The sequence below is a fragment of the Equus przewalskii genome, chromosome 1 (genome assembly GCF_037783145.1).
Source record: "Equus przewalskii isolate Varuska chromosome 1, EquPr2, whole genome shotgun sequence".
Classification (NCBI taxonomy): Eukaryota; Metazoa; Chordata; class Mammalia; order Perissodactyla; family Equidae; genus Equus; species Equus przewalskii.
Window position 1 is genome coordinate 134,495,756 of NC_091831.1, and position 18,537 is coordinate 134,514,292.

Genomic DNA, 18,537 nt, shown 5'->3' on the forward strand with positions numbered 1-18,537 from the left:
CCTAAACTATTTACTATCCGGCTTTTTGCAAAAATGTTTGCTGACCCCTCATCTCAGGGACCAGTGTAGAAAAGTATGTAATAGAAATTAATAAAATTTATAACTATAAATAAACTAATTGGTTTAATTTGCTATGAAGTGGCCTGGTACTCTACTCCCATTTAATTGTGACTTCCTAGAAATTTCACACAATCTGAGGAGTCTGACAATCCTCTAGAGGTATTCTCAAAGTGAAAAACAAGTACGAATATAAGAATGACTGCTACATACTTCACCACACCACGCATATGGAAATAGCCAAAAAACATTTTTCAAGAGGAAGAAATTATGTAAAAACTCATATATATGTAAATACATAATATACATACATATGCATATATATGTCTAAAAACTCATATTTAAGCCCTAAAATATAGGTAGAATGGTAAGTTCTACTGTTCATAAAAACAAACTCCTCAATAACAACAGCAAAACAAAACAAAACCAACCTGGAAGTCACAGAAAATGTGAGTTATGAAAAGCAAAAGCTGATTTTGTAAGAAAAAAAGAGATCTGAGACATGAAGGAGATTACAAAAATGGTGGATTGACACTCAAAATAAGCAACAGTCGTTTGAGAAGCTTCACCTAAAATGTGAAGCTTATTAAATAATAGCAACATAGTACAAAACCTGTACAACTGCAGGATCAAAATGCCATGAATACCTCCCAACAATAACATTTCTACAATTTAAACAAAAAAATTCAAGATATGCTTTCAGATTTTTAAAAAGTTCACTTTTATTTGGTGGCTAATAAAAATTTGCATAAAGATTGTGACAACTAACCAAGCTAGTACTGGGGAACTCTTCATTCTGAAAGAGGTTCCAGAGTTTCCAGGGTATGAGGAGTACCAGTTACACCTCCCCCTACTTTCAGTTTTTATGACAATCGTATACTTCTCAATGCCCCCAACTGAGAACCACATAGATGAACTCTAAGATCATTCAAGCTGGAACATTCTATGAGAATTTAGTATTTAAGCATTTATTTTTAATAAAACAATCAAAAACATATAGTAAATGATAAATGCATCATTATAACCATAAGCAGTGAATCTGAAATGATACCACATAGAAGGCATTATCTGATAATGTTGCTCTAGGACTTTTCCTAATCAAAATAGTGCCCAAATTCTCAACTGTGTGCCATGGTGTGCTTCTTAGATTATACATATCTAGGAAAACTGTAAAGTCTACAAAAGTTCCTTTAAAAAAAATCATTCTTTTGTACTTCAGTAACCAAGCAGCCACAGCCCGTCACCCACCCCACTACAGGCAGAACTCAGAATACCCTGAGAGTTCACGTTCACTTGGCTAGAGTTAGACACAAACAATGGGAAGATTCAAGGAAGAACCACTCATCCACTGATCCATTATAAAACTGTGAAGATCATTAAAGATTACTGTTGATCACAGAGCACATACACACAAGTGATGATGAGCAAATGGACTGGGTAAATGATTAAAAAAATATATTAAAAAATATACATATAGGTGGTCCTCCTTATATGAGTCCATAGAGTTACCAGTTTGCAAGGTTGCAGAGTTAAGCCAATGTGTGACATCATGACAAATGACTAGATAACTTAAAAAAAAATCCCAATGAAACATCCCTCACAGATAGCGTGGCTATCTCAGGCCAGAGTCAATGGTGGTGTTGGTGAATCTCTTGCTAAATATGCCAACATACAAAACAAATACAAAAGAAATCCAATGAAAGTTGAATATCATTTAAAGACTCAAAATTTTATGAAGTCCTTTAAAATCATGTAAAAGAACCATGTAATCAAACACAAAAACTATCGACAGAGCAGGACCTGAGTTAGTCAGTTAATAACTAAAGAGAAAATCAACAAGGTTCAAATGTGAAGTAAAAGATATTTCTATATTACCATACAATTTTATGAAGAAAAAAATATACCAAAAAACTCAACAATTAATTCATTCTTTGTTCACTTAAGACCTGGTGGATGACATAAATTATTGTTTGTTTTATTAATATTACTTTCTAATTTTAGTTCTAATTTTCAAAATAAAGCCCCAAACATTTTTTTCCCTCTATCTTCTGAAATCTTGACAACTTTTAAAAGTAATTCCAAGTAACTCTTTTAAGTAATTCACGCCAGGACTAATTAATCTTAAATAAAAGTGACCTGAGTCTATACAGGAGTGCTCTTGAAACTCGGGAATCTCTTTCAAAGTGAGGCACTAGGACTCGTTTGGTCTATCCCAGACTGGGTAGAAAAGAAGCCATTAGCTCATCTCTGGCTCACAGGCATGGCTTCACAAAGAATGGCTATCAAAAGTCATTTTAACCATCAAGGGAGGCTGCTTCTCAGGTTGTGGAGGCAGGGTAGGGGCATGGAAAGTGATGATGTTGCCAGAAAGAGTATTATAAATAAGATGCATATTTGCATTGAAAGAAAACAATCCAAACCACTAAGGAATAAGGTATCCTGTAATATGGTAGCCAGAAAGGACAATTTAGAACAATTAAAAAAGGCTGGAGTGAAGGATCCAGAAGCAGAGAGAAAGAGACAAGAACACTGCACCACTTCTCAAATCTCCTCTTGCCCCAATTTGTCTCTCCAATTTTATCTCATTCTCTCAACAAACACTTTTAAGGAGAAAGAGGGAGACGGGATAACATTAAATCCCTGGATCCACCATGCCTAAAATCAATCTACTCCTAGCTGTCTGGGATATGAGTCAATAAACCACTTTTTATTGAACATAGCTTAAGTTAATTACTGTCACTTGTCAGAGAGAGAGTCCTGACTAATACACTGGATTAAATACTACTCCACAATAAAATTTTTCCTGATCACTTCTGGCTGTGCCTTAAGTTAATCTCTTCTAAATTTCTACAACAATTTGTATCACTCATTCTACCATCTATAATACTTATTGAAATTACCTCCCCCACCATACGAAAATAGTAGTGTGTGTAAAGAAAGACCAAATCTCGTTCACTTATATATTCTGCCATACAGTATTTTCACACAGTTAAGGGCAGAATAAAGGGATGAATGGGTACATGAAGGAGAAGGAGGAACATATTCAGACTGGTTAATGAGGGTCTAAGCAGTAGCAGGAGGAAGACAAGATATAAGAGCTATAATGTAAAAAAGGAGCAAATGGAAAATGGTTGAATGTGAGAGGTAAAAAAGAAAAAAAGCAGTGTAGCAGAAAGGGGCTGTGAGCTAAATTAGAATCAAGAGGGTTGGGTCTATGTTTCCTAACTAACTACTCATTTCATTTTTCTTGGCTGTGGCTTCTTAAATGGCAACTAGGTCTCTTTCATTCAAGTTTCTTCCAGTGTCAACATTTTGTGTTTGTAAGGAGACAAAGATCAGAGAATGCAGATCAAGGAATATATAACTCATATCCTTTCTTTTTTTTTTTTTTTTTTAAAGATTTTATTTTTTCCTTTTTTCTCCCCAAAGCCCCCCGGTGCATAGCTGTATATTCTTCGTTGTGGGTCCTTCTAGTTGTGGCATGTGGGACGCTGCCTCAGCGTGGTCTGATGAGCAGTGCCATGTCCGCGCTCAGGATTCGAACCAACGAAACACTGGGCCGCCTGCAGTGGAGCGCGCGAACTTAACCACTCGGCCACGGGGCCAGCCCCAACTCATATCCTTTCTTGAGATTTGAAATTAATAAAACATCAGAGAAAGTATGAAGGGCTCATTCTTATGAAATACTGTTAAACCAGACAATAAGCCATACTGTTTCCTCTAAACACAATTACAGTCCTTTTCATTATCTCATCTAGTAAAGGAACTTCATGTACATCAAAGTCAGAGACCTTCTGAGGGCAGAGTTCTATTGTGCTTTGATATTCTGAGAATGGTGATTCTACATGTTTTCTAACTCTAGGAGACTTCTGGATTAATCATAAATTATAGTGCAGGCAGGATCAAGTATACAAAAGAGTTTTCTTTGAAATTTGGTCACTTAAAACACTGAATATATAGAAAAAAAGTCTATTTGGGTTTAAATTCCCAGACAAGTCCATAGAAACCTATGTAATCCACAATGAAATGAAAATAAAACATAGTAGCTGCTACTAGAGGGGCCCTTTAAACTCTGAGGTACAGAAGAAGGGGAGGGCTGAGCAATAGACTTCAACATCAATGGAAGGACAGCTGGTTTGTTCATAAGTCAAATACTTATAAACAGAGGTTTAATAATAATGTACTCGAACAACTGGACCCAACCTGTTAAATTAGCTAATATGCCTGAAATGAGTTATAAAAATATATACAGCAATATTATTAACATTGTGCTATTTCACATTTCAGAGAAATTTCATGTATTAGCTTTTATTTTTCCCTTAAAACAACCTACAAGCATTTCCCAGTACATGCTCCATGGAAAAATAGTTCCCTGGAGGCTAACGATGCTTTTTACAAAAAGGCTGCTGTGTGTCATCTGAATCCGGGATGTGATGGGCTGAACAAAGATAAATAAGCTTTTCTTTTTCCTTCCTTTTTTCCAGAGTCTTTAATATCCCAAAGTACAATCTGAATCTCATGCAAGAAACTCAAAATTTCACATTGCATATCATGTGCCCATGTATATGTATATGGGTGCATGATATACAATGCTTTCCAAAGTTATGTCACTATGGAAACTTTTTTTCATGGTTATCTCTCAAGACCAGTGTCTCCATAATTATAATTTAGGAAAAGGCTGAGTTAGTAAAAACCTAGGAGCATCACACAGAGAAAACAAGTACTTTACATGCCTAGTGTGCCCAATGGAAAGAATACATGACTAGAAGTCAGGAGACATGGGTTCTGCCAATTATTGGTTCTGTGATTTCAGGAAAAAACAATTAATTTTCCCATGCCTTAGTTTTATCATTTGCCAAATAGCAATTATAACTCTAGTGGTAGCCTTTTCAGGGTTGAGTAAAAGATATTAGGTACATGATGTTATAGAATTACAAAATTCTAGAGCTGCAGAAGACCTTCAAGATTACCCAGCAGTATCCTATCAAAAAGGTAAAGGTTACTTTCAGGATCTAGATTAAATTCCAGATCACCTAACTCTCTGCTCTGCATTTTTTCCTATACCACCACATGTTGCTTTCACTCTCTGAAAGAAAAAATATTAACAAAACATCTCTGGAGGCAAAACAGGTCTCAGAAAGGAACACAGTGAAGGTCTTAGAAAAGAGGAAAATTGAAGGTAATATCTTGCCTTACATTTCCCGTTGACAACACATGCACACACAGCCTAAAACAAGTAAAGCTTTGATAAACATGGAGGGGTAGAAAGATAAGAATAGTTCATTTCACAATCACTTGGAAATCAAAGGAAGGCAATTCTACGAAATAATTCTTTTCATGTCCAATTAATAAACTGATCCTACCATCACCAAAAATACATCTAATCAACAACAGGTAAAGGAAAGCAAATATTACTGAAATTAACAAGGGGACTGGGGTGGAAAAATGGACCAAAGCTGGAAGAGGCTAGAAATAGATAAGACTATTTCGTGATACTACTTCAATTCATTGCTGTTGTCAAAGCTTTGCAGATTTACTACAATAGAGTACAGAACTGTTTTATGCTAATTACTTAGTGATGTGCCAAAAGGATGTACTTATTTCACTTGAAACATAAGAAAAGCCCTTTTTCCATACTGATAAGTCAACTGGATAATTCTGGAATTCATTAAAAAGAAACACTAAATGATCCAAGATAATAACTTAACTTTCTGTGTAAAACACTTCAAAATATCTAAATGAATAGTGAAATGCATGTTTCTGTGGCAAATTGATCATTATTGAATCGTTATCAACCCTTGTTAGATAACATTTCTCATTTTTGCAATGTGCAAAATCATTAAAGTGTTTGAGAGCTCCATCATGAAAGACAGTGGCACTTTATAATCCACTATTTCTCCAGGCAAATGTGCTTATGGCCGAACATAATACGCAAAATAACAACATTCCCTAGACATACGATCCCCTTCCCCCTTAATGGTGTTTTTACATTGACAGCAAGGATGAAATATGTTACTGCTTTCCTATTAGCTTTAACAGTTTCTGAGTATACATCATTCACAGCACTACTCTGAAGTGTTACCGGTTATGGTGATTAGGTATCAACAATTCCAAATGCTTCTAATACCGCCATGCACATCTCAGCTGCACTTTAACAACATAGGTTTTTAGCCTGAAACTCCCTTAAATTACCAATGGCTAGAAAAGTGAATCTATCCACTACAACTCTCCTGAATGCTATAAACCCACAGATTTGGGTATCTAACATTTCAATTACTTCAACTAACATGAAGTGGGATTGCCTGCTGCTGTATGAAACTGCTTTACAATATAAGAGACATGCATTTCCAAAAGCAAGCTATTGTCATGTACATTGCTTAGACCAAACTGTTGTTAGATACCTCATTTGATCACTTTCACTAAAAATAAAGGGAAGGAAGTGTAACAAATAAGCTATTGCCATGACCAGAGAAATCCTTTTGAACACATCTGCCTATCTTTTCAGGGTTATTTTCCCTTTCCTTACAGGTAAATTAACATTTTTAAGATTAGGTAGCTAAAACTTAAAATGAAAATATATAGCTGCACCTGTACAATGTAGTTCAGATGAATGCAGAGTTTTTTCTTTGTACTGTGAAAGGATCAATCTGTTTATAAATCTGAGGTTTTTTAATTTCAAATGCTAAGTTTATACACAGGGTATGGATGACTATTAAAAGTATTCTAATAATTATCTGTACACTGAAGAAACCAACAAGCACATATGCTCTCAAGTGCTCCAACTAAGAAAATGTTACCTCAAACGGAATTACAGAAATATTTTTAGTCAAGGGCTGCTTAGAGCAAGCAACTGACCCTCATACTTCTTAGATTTCATTTAATTCCCACACTTACCCCTACAATTTTAACAGTCACTTTGGTGTAAAGCTGTGCTAACGATGCATTCTACTGGGCTTAAGAGTCATCCCTGTGAGCTAAGAATAAAGGTAAGAACATAAATATAAAAAAGGGCAATTTCTGATATTTCACAATTCAGAGTTATAGCCTCAATTAAGGAAGCTTAGTTCAATCTGAAATTACAAAAACATTGACTACAGCTTGCTCTACCACATTTACTATAAATTAAATGCTACTTGGGGAAAAGTTATACTACAAAAGGAAATTATTTGGAACGTCATATCTGTTTTACTTTGATGGTAAAAATCAATGAAAAATTAAAAAGTTAAATTAGAAAGTTTTTCCTAGCCAAATGCAAGAGTAATTATTTTGTTCTAAATTTATTAAAATTCATTCTGATTTTTACCTGGAATGGTAATATATATAAAACCAGCATTTTCATTTGCATTTATGTTGAAACAAATTGTCATTTTTAAACACAAGTTTTATTGCTGATTAGATTTTTTACTCTTGTGTCAAACTCCACGATTTTGGCTTTAAACTGGTAATTACCTAAGGCAAAATCCACACTAGAATATCAGACTCTGTCTCCTCAACACTTTATAGAGGATAAGGGAAGTAAACAAAGTGTGCAAAGCAAGATCATTTATAAAGAAATTGCAGACCACCAGGATTTTGGATTTGGGTAATCCACTTAGATTAGCATGACTGTGTCTTCAAAGGACAATTCTAAGATCACAATATAGGTCACGTCCTTAAGAAACAGAATAAGTAATGAAATCAATGTCAATCACACAAACCGTCATATTTACATGACTCCACCTACAACCAGTAAGACAAACTAAATAACGCTTCTGTGCTCAGCCTCAGCATGAGCAAGAAGGAAAAGTAATGTCATAAAACAGAGATTCTTTTGAATCGGTTCTGCAAAAAAGGTAAAATCATCACTTAAAAAAAAAAAAGAACAGCATTCAAACTCAAGGAAAGAAAAAACTTGGGCTTAATCATTTCATATTGAAATGATCATCAGTTCATATGAGAAAGAGAGAGGGGAAGGAGAGGTGTTGTGCAGGGATTAGGGGGAGATATAGAGAATGGCTAATCTTAAAGATTTTGTCAAAATAAAATAATCAGGTTTAGGTGGTAAGTACTACCTTCAAAGTACAACTTTACTATTGCAGAACAAAACTTTAAAAATCCCCAATAGGAATTCAAGTACTTAAAACAAATGCTGCAACATCTAAGTGTACTACTAAGTTTTAATTAACTAATGCCAAAACAAATACCGTCCAACATGAGTAAAATCTGCCTAAAATCACTGCTGTCATATTTTTAATTACCACATACATACAACTGTTAAGACAAATAGTAAATTACAAATGTTTCTGAAGTGTTTCTGTTTGGAAAGCAGAAAACATAATGCTTGATATCACAAAGACACTGCCAAAACTGACAGTTAAAACATTACTACTTCCTTTTTTGATATCAATGACAATAAAGCTCTAAGAGAAGAGCCCACCTTTCTGAATGTTCTGAATTCAGCTCCTCAAATTGAGCTGAATAAGGAAAGCCCAAATGTCCCTAGAAATTCAGGAACTTTCTTCTAGATACTTAAATGTCCTTCCTAGAGAAGGAGATAAAAAATGTCTCTGACCAAAGAGGCTTTGTGAAGACTACTTGGAGAGAAGTGCCAACTTACCCATCAGATTTGAGTTCATGAAAGGTGTTGGGGACAAGCCTTCGTGGGCCCCTAATCGACTGTCATTCAAGTGATCACTGTAATGAGGGCTGTCTGCAAAACCCTAGGGGAAAAAAAAGACCAGAGTATTAAAGAGATTATTTGGCAGTCCTGCTAATTGAGCTTAATGACACTCATCTAATTAATATACAGACTTACCAATGGTCATTCCTAACCAAGTTCCTTGTTCACTACTTGAAAAACTAAACAGAGTGCTCCTTTTATTCCTTTTAAGGTTTGAAAGTCAAAAAAGTTTCTTTATCGATCTTAAAGAAAATTAGCCCTATGATCTCTTTACATCCAAAAGGAAAGTTCTGTAGATCATTTTTTTAAAAAAGGATGAACTAATAAAATATATTTCTGAGTTGTAATGCATTAGGAAAATGTTTATCTATATCCTCCTTTTTCTGCCTCCATATCCTACCACTAAAGGGTTAGGCAACTACCAGTTTTACTTAAAATACTAAAAATAATCCACAATCAATACATTAGAAGTAAATCCTTTCCTAAATGGCAAAGAAATATTTAGCAAAAAAGATCTGTTTACATTTCTTTTAATACTAGTATAACAAGATACAGTCCTATGGAAACAGAGCCATGTAAAAAGGAAAACAGCAAAAATAGCTGATTTAAAGTCTTAGAGTCTGAAAAATGAAATTGTGAACATCATGAAAACAATAAAGCTAACGTTATTATTTCACAATAGCTCTTATTAAATTTCTCCTAAAACAAGTTTTTTAAAAGCTAAGGAGGAATAAAGACACCAAAGTTTACAAATAAAATAAATGTTACAAACGCTCTATAGATTAAAAACTGTTCTGGTTCTTACACTCTTACACATACCAAGTACAGCATCATCTCCAAAATCATATTGTTTCTAAACAAAGCTTTGAACCCTAGTTAATTAAAACTATAGGTGATACCTACACCCTTCTGCCAACTTAAAACTTAGTAAAGATCAGAAAAACTTACAAGAGGCCCAAAACAAGAAAGAAAACTGCTCTGGCTCACAGAAACCAGAAACCACCCAGAATCCCCTGGGCCTATAAAATCATCAATCACTGAACATTTATCATTACCCAGACTGCAGGCTAACATTCAAGAAGACATTAATGGGGCTGAAACAGGCCTCACTATCTTTGCAGGCATGCTGTCAGTTCAACCAAGGGGCTAGGAACTGAGGGCTAAATAACTGTCAAATCACTACAATTGCTTATGGATGCATGTCACAACTCCTTCTGCTGCTCTGTGTTAAAACTAATCTTCTGGGAGTGCTAACTCCCAAATGAGCCTTTGTTTCATTTTTATCTACTTTAGAATCACTGATACACATGTGATAGACATTCAAGAAGAATCTCAGTGACATTTACAACTTGGTTATGACCACAAGGCTGTCCTCTGGTAACCACAAGCATAGTCCTGTCTGTCATACCCACATGCAGCAGAAGCTATTAAACAAAAGAGAATGGCTCCCAGCTAAGGTCACTCCTTGGAGTTTACTCTTGAAGTGCTAAGTGATATACCGCTATCTCACATTCATCTGGGTATTTCTCTCTGCCACTCCCTCCCACTGCCATTCTTAGGCATTCAGGCAAAACAAGGCATTGAAACCTACAAAACACTCACTGGAATATTGTTTATCATCTTTAAACTATATTACTCTAGAAACAGGCCAACAGAAATGTGTTTGTAGGTCACCCACATTATTCACACTTGACTTGAATGTTAAAGGATAATAAAAGATTAATTTTGTATGCTCTCAGTTCTCTTCATTCTTGAAGTACAATAAAAAGAACTTTTTTCCTTTATGACTACAAAAATAAAAAGGAAGTTTTCTTAAACTATTTCTTAAAGCACAAGTATACAAATAAATCTAAGTTTTAGGGCATCATCAAATGATTACACACATATAGTGTATTAACTTCATAGGTTACAGTGTAGTACAGTTTAGTATAGAGGATATCTATCTCTAAGCCCCCATTAATATGCGGTCAGAGAACACAACAATTATTTTGCTATCAACCATACAAAAATAATAATAAGTACTGTCCCTTATCCATGTGTACCCACATATTGCAGGGTATAGTACAGAATTTACTACAAGGTTATTTCCCAGTCTACTCATAAAATCTAGGATTGTCATACTGTACCATAGAGAAGGAGTCTATAAACTTTTTTCATTATGTACAAGCAAGATTTGAACATGGACCCTCAATATTTGTCTCTTTATTCATAAATTGCATTCATATACTATTAACCAACATATCAAATTTCAGTAAGACATAATTTCACTCATGTAAGATAAAAATTAAATAGAAATTTGAATATTTTTGCCTACTCCTCAAAAATTCAACTTAGTGCATACAATTTTCTTGAAAAGTAACAATCCAAGAGGCAAGAAAGGGAGAGTTCTTCATCCACAGATGGAAACTGATGCTAGAGGAAGGAACAAAGAAACCAGACTTACAAACGTTTGTCATAGTTTTATATCTAATATGTACCAAAACCTCACTTAAAAGACTGGGCCTAACTACTGGTTGAGACTATTCTTGTCATTGCTTCCATACAGTACTAAGGATATATACTCAGAATATATAACTTTTGGTGAACCAAGATGAAGAGTTACGAAATAATTTGCAAACATTTAAATAATATCTCTACAGGTCACACCTTCAAGATCAGTTCTAGAAAAGGACACAGGTATCTATTAGTCAGCATGTTAACGTGTCAACAAGCCGGATGATACCTAGAACAGTGCTTCTGCAAACTTCAATGTTCATATCAATTGACTAGAATCTAGTGAAAACTCAGATTAAGAAGCATAAGGTCTTGAGTAGAGCCTGAGATTCTGCATTTCTAACATACAAGTGATGCCGATGCTACTGGCCCACAAACCACAGTTCTAGTAGCAAGAACCCAGACAATCTGGAAATAAAGATCTCTTCCAGATGTAGAGAGGAAAAACTCAAGTCTAGAAAGGTGATAGGCAGGTACCCCTCCACATGAGAACCACATTAAAATACCAAAAGTTTCCAGCTGTGTATAAATTGGGGGAGAAATCCCACAGTTAACAAAAATCTAAAGCAATCAGAGTAACAAAATATTTTTATGAATGTAGGTATGTATTCATTCATGCAGTTTTAAGTAGAGGATAGATGTCAAATAGAGCCTTAATGAAAGAAATGGGTTAGCTGACCCAGAGTTTCAACAGCAGACTCCTTAAGTACCACATAGAGTTAGGAAATGAGCATGGATGTCCTTAAGTAGAAAAGGCAAAAGGAAAGAAAGCCAAAACATAATGCAGTACAGGGCTGACAGAACAGTAGGGAAGGAAGCAGAATAATGCAGTGACCAGCCAGAACATCAAAGGGCTGGAGAAAACAAGCAGAAGTTGACTGGCCTGAGGGAAGGGCTGGAGTGACAAGAAAAGAACAAAAACCAAGCAAGCAATTGTTAAGATGGAGCCCAAGTAGATCAGTCAATGGTACAAATAAATGAATGTTATTTCAATTTTGGAATATCAAGGAAGTAAACCAGTGAGATCATTAAATACAGAACTATCATAGTACATATTTTAAATTGATAGAGCATTACTATGCTAATAAAAGGGGGTGGTCAAATCTCACCCTCTGGGGCTCCTAATTAAGATCTTGAATTCTATAAAATGGTTTCACCATGAAAATAACCATTAATAAAAACAACAATTTTATACATGAGAGATGATAAAGACTACATTATGAAGAATAGAGCAATACTATCAGAATCATCTATCATAGTAGCTTTTTAGCCACTAACTACAAAAATGCTACTAACCACAAAAACATTTTCAAATACACCCTAAAAAATTACTGTTCCTGCCTTATAATAAAAACGGAAAGCACTCAAAAGACTAATAACTGATAAAAATCAGTTGACACATAGATTACAAAAACTGTTCAATTCTACACTTAAAATCTAAATTACAATTTAATTTGCAAATCTTAAATAGTCCCATCTATGAAAGAGTGACTCTTCATAAAAGCTTTGATATTATGAAAGGTGCTCTATAAAACGCATTTCGTGCTTTTCTCTATGCTCTTTTCATGGTACAGAATTTAGAAACATTAATCCCCACTACAACATGACAACAGACCCAAAGTAATCAAAGCTGCTACCATTTTTAAACTAAACTGCACAAATCCAATCTTTTGTTCTATCAAAAACAAAACAAGAGCAACTAGTATTATTTATTAAATAGTACTCTCCACTGGTTTGTCTCTTTGAAAATACAAGAAGTGTTTCCTTTGGTTAGTTTTTTAAGTAGCTCATTTTAAAAACTGATTTCACCCAAGCAATAAATAAGCTATAATCACCAGAGAACCTTCCCAAGTTGAGAACAAACTCATGGTTTTTCTAACCTATGTTGCTATTTCTTTGTATGAACTCCACTGTCTAATTCTATTTTAAAATATTCTTTTCAACAGTTACAAAGCGGGGGGTAGGAGGCTCTTTCAATAAAGATTTACTTTCTCAGAAAAGTCTTCCCTGACCCTAACAAGACCAAATTGGGTGAATTCATTCTGTGCTCCCACAGCAGAGAGCATTTCCATCATACCACTGCTCACACTTATTGAAATTACCTATTTAATTATCCATTTAAATTATACCATAATTATCTTTTACAATTGCACAGTATGGTGTAGTGGGTAAATGTGGACTTTTTGAAGCCAGACTGGCAGATATGATTTCCATCTCTGCCACGTACTAGCTGTGTGACCTGAGGCAAAGTAATCTTTCTTGCCTCAGTTTCCTTATCTGTAAAATAGGGATAATAATTGGACTGGCAGAAATGAGACTGTAAAGTATTTCAACATGGAAGAGATTACACAAGAGGAGTCCAATCAAAATGAGCGCCCGCCATGGAATCCATCTTTTCCCAGGCCTTTGCCTCTGCCTCACAGTCTCCTTCTCCAATAAAACAGACACATGTGGGGTGAAGCCTAGAGGAGGCTCACAAGCAAACTTTCCTCTCAGGTTGTGCAATGCTTTACATTTGCATAATGCTTTTTACTTTAAAAGAGCCATAACACACATCATCTCACTTGAGCAAAATGTATTTTTATTCATTGAAATAAACAGATATTTTATTTTAAAAAATAGAGGTAATACTAATACTATCTTCATCTCACAGATTGTTGTAAGGATTAAAAGAGGCAACATATGTAGCAAGTGGAAAAGTACCTGGCACATAGTAGCACACAATAAATGCTAGCCATTATTATTATCATCTCAGTTAGAGATTGTTATGCCTTACTAATTCTGAGAAGGCAGGTACCATATCTGTTTTTTTCACAATTACATCCCCAGAATAATGGCTGGCGCATACATAGCAGGTGCTCAATAAATGACAGAGGCTGGGAGGTTTCAGCTGCCAGATCTTTAAAAATGCTGCAGGGCTTTATTAAAAAGGCTCAATCAGGTTTTCCATAGAACACCCAATAAGCAGCAGAAAGAAGGCTGATAAGGTACTAGTTTATCTAACTGGATTGAACAAGTAAGCAGAGAATTTTGGTATTCAAAAGAGCCAAAAGATTTCACACCAAGAATTGAAATCCTATAGCTTCTAAGTGGTCAAAGCCAGTAGAATCAGCAAAAACCCATAAGCCACAAGAAATCTCTGGATGAGACCTGGATATAAATGAGTGGTCACAACTCAAAGAGATGTAAGATGGAAATAAAAGTAACCAGAAATAACAAATGAAGTTTAAAAGAGAAAAAAGTGTCCTTATTATATTTCTTTATTTACTTCTATGATAAATTACCAAAATTAATGTCTAGATAAATACAGCCATACTTTTTAAACAAATCTTCGAATGTGATTGCCTCTTAGTTAAATACACCTATGAAAAAGACAAGTGGGTTGACTTAATACAAGAGTCTGTTACCTGAAAGCAGGAACTGTGCCTGTATCATTTGCTACTCTACCACTAGTGACAAGCACATTAAAGGGCAAACAGTATGTGACTAATAAAATTTGTTAGTTTAATGAATGAATGAAAAGTGAACAATGTTTACTGTTAATGAATCAGGTCTACATCTGAGAAAGCTACTTAATATTCAATATGTTAAGGTTCTGTTATCCTTTAACAGGCTAGGTGCTAATATATAATGAATTTTCTTGACAGAGAAATGGATTTTGTCATCTAGATCCATAAATTCCTAAAGGGTAAAAATGTTTTATTCCTCTTTATGATCCCGAAAGAGACCAGCACAGAACTTTGCATGTAATTAAGAGCTTAAGTTTTTTCTTAAGAGGATGAATAATCTTTCCAGGTAACTTTTTATTTATGAATGCTGAGAAGTAGTTTCATAGAATTACCATAACTGAGACTGAAGAGCAAGTCTTGAATTGTCATGGGTGGGAGCAGAGGGAGAATCGAAATCTTTTCGAAGTCAAAAGGATCCTCAGAAAATATGATGGATACAAGAAACACTGCTTAGCACAATGGCATGAGATACTTTTGGACATGAGATCCCAGAGGGCCACCTAAAAAAGTTCACACAGGTTCAGTTCTAAGTTGTGCCACTCATGTTCACAAATTTATCCAAGTACTGCTAATGCCATCTGTTAGAAGCAATCAGAGTTGATTTTCTTTTGCTTCAGCCTGTAGCCTTGCTGTGTTTGAAAGTTTACAAGTAGAAAAGTTTCTGTATTTTATACGTTAAAGTTCATTCTCTACTTAGAGAAATCAAAACATCTCCAGGCTTTACAGGAAAAAGCATACTGAAAAAGGAAAAGCAAAAAATAAATTACTGAATCCAGGTGTTACATAGAGTAAAATTTTAGAGCCCTCAGACACCACATAGCTCGCACTCATTTTACCTACCATACAGATGAAAAGACACTAATTTTCTGAAACTCTATGTCAGTCCCACTGTAAGTAAAGTCTGTGGATGATGCCGGACCAAGGATGGTTTGCTACCAATCAATAACTACAAGGTAAGTATAGAGAAGCAGCTTTCAGAAACAGTTTAAAGTAATTTGGCAGAGAAATTTTGTGTTTGCTACATATAATAAAAAAAAACTGAAGCGTGTATTTTACAAAATTAACTACTTTAAAAAACTGTACTATAAAATACAGGGCAACATATATAAAATTTTTAAGGAAAATTGTTAGTTTAGTTTATTCCTAAACTAACATCCTGACTTTACACCTAAAAAATATTTATTAAAAGACTACAAAATTAACTCAAAATGGATTTGACTTGGACATAAGACCTGAAAAACCATCCAACTCCTAGAAGAAAACATAAAGGGTAAGCTCCTTGATATCAGTCTTGGCAACGATTTTTTGGGTTTGACACCAAAAGCAAAAATACACAAGTGGGACTATATCAAACTAAAAAGCTTGTGTACAGCAAAGGAAACCATCAACAAAATGACAAGGCAATCCATGGAATGGGGGAAAATAATAGCAAATCATATATATCTGATAAGGGGTTAATATCCAAAAAGTATAAAACATTCATACAACTCAACAGCAAAAAACAAACAAAAAAACCCCAATCTGATTAAAAATGGGCAGAGGATCATTTTTCCAAAAAGACACACAGATGGCCAACAGGTACATGAAAAGGTGCTCAACATCACCAACCATCAGGCAAATGCAAATCAAAACCACAATGAGGTATCACCTCACATCTGTTAGAATGGCTTTTATCAAAAAGACTAGAACCAACAAGTGTCGGCAAGGATGTGGAGAAAAGGGAACCTTTGTGTACTGCTGGTGGGATGTAAACTTACGCAGCCACTATGGAAAACAGTATGGAGGTTCCTCAAAAAATTTAAAATAGAACTAACATATGATCCAGCAACTTCACTTCTGGATATTCATTTGAAGGAAATGAAAACACTAACTTGAAAAGATACATGCACCCTCATGTTCACTATAGGACTATTTACAATAGCAAGACACAGAAGCAACCTAAGCGTCCACCAATGGATGAAAGGACAACGAAATATCATTCAGTTATGAAAAGGAAGAAAATCTCTTCATTAGTGACAACATGGATGGGCCTTGAGGGCATTATGCTATGTGAAATAATTTAGACAAAGCAGGAAATACCGTTTGATCTCACTGATAAATGGAATCTTAAAAAAAGAAACAAACAAAATGAGCTCATAGATAAAGAGAACAGATTGGTGGTTGCCAAAGGTGGGGGGTGGGCAGAATGGATGAAGGGAGTCAAAAGGTACAATCTTCCAGTTATAAAACAGATAAATGCTGGTGATGTAATGTACAGCATGGTGACTATAGTTAATAATACTTTATTGTATATTTGAAAGTTGCTAAGAGAGTAGATCTTAAAAGTTCTCATCACAAGAATAAAAAATTTGTGACTATGTGTGGTGATGGGTGTTAACTAGACTTACTGTGATAATCATTTTGCAATATATATACATCAAATCATTTTGTACACTTGAAACTAATAAAATGTTATATGTCATTATATCTCAATTAAAAAAAGGAAAACAGATCACATTAAAGACATAATTTTCCCCACTTTGCTTTCTATAAATTTATTGTTTATTGCATTTTCAAAAAGTATTATTCTATGATATATTAGATGATTTTTTTTAAGGGTAGTTCTTCACACATAGTTTGCGAGGCGTAGTCTATATCCTTAGTACTAAAAGTGTGGTCCTCAGAATAGCAGTATTGGCAAATTCTGGGAGACTGTTGAAATGTAGAACTCTGGGTGCATCCTTGACCTAAAAGAATCAGAATCTGCATTTTCAGAAAATCTTCAGGGGATGAATGTGCAATCTAAAGTTTGAGAAGAACTAATCTATATTTTCTTGTAAGTCATGGGGCCTAGTACATGGTAAAATAACATGAGCCCCTATTATTTCTTCTACTACTACTAGCAACTCATTAAGTCCTAAAGAGCTCACATTTTTAAACCATGATTCCACTATCCCATTCACACACTATATGCAACCAGGGAAAATTAGATAAAAGAATGATAGCATTAAAATAGTACTTTGTTGCAAAAACCCCTCAGATTTAATATATTTTAAAGCTTTATCTTCTACTACTGTATATCAACAGATTGAGCATATAATAACTGCTCAATAAATATTTTAAAATATTTACTGATATCTGTGAAATCAATGCAAATAAATTAAACCTAGGAACAATATAACTTTGTTAAAACTCATGCATTAAGAAGCAATAACTAATTGCAAGAAGACAGCATACCAGACAATGAGCAAAACAATGTTCTTACATTCAGTACAATAACATAATTTATTTTTATTTTCATTTAAAATAATTTTTAAAATACCAGTGCCATATGTTAAATATTTATTTTATAACATTAGGTGGGAAAAATAAGAATAAAAATTAATCAGTATATAGTGTAATATTTAACTTCTATAAAACTTATAGGAAAAATACTAGAAAATTATACTGTTAAGATTTTTTTCATTTTACTTGTCTATATTTTCTAAAATTTATATGAAACTATTTATTGCTTTTCTAAAAAATATACGGTTTCTCAGTTTTTTCCTTTAGCATGAATAAAGTAAAATATTCTCATTGTAGGAAATTGGGAATGCTGGAAATGTTATTTAAAGACTCCCATTTTACCTCAACTGAAATGCAAATATCAACAACATTTTGACACATTTTCTTCCAGTTCTTAAATGTTTCTAAACTAGTTCAGACATACAAAAATGTATGTAATAAATAGCCAAATCTCTACAACTCAACAAATAAAACAGTGCCAATATAGTTTAAAACCCCTATGGAATTCTCTCAAATTCCTCTCAGAAGTAAATGCTATCTTAAATTTGTGTTTGA

At 34.3% G+C, this 18,537-nt stretch overlaps 1 protein-coding gene across 17 annotated transcripts in view; it reads right to left on the bottom strand.

Annotated features, from left to right (window-relative positions):
• TCF12 (transcription factor 12) overlaps positions 1-18,537 on the bottom strand; it is a 348,736-nt gene that overhangs the window by 164,337 nt on the left and 165,862 nt on the right. For all 17 annotated transcript variants that reach the window (XM_070579213.1, XM_070579180.1, XM_070579162.1 and 14 more), the window contains one exon: positions 8,654-8,756. In XM_070579213.1, coding sequence (XP_070435314.1) covers positions 8,654-8,756 — 103 coding nt within the window. The remainder of the gene's footprint in view (positions 1-8,653; positions 8,757-18,537) is intronic.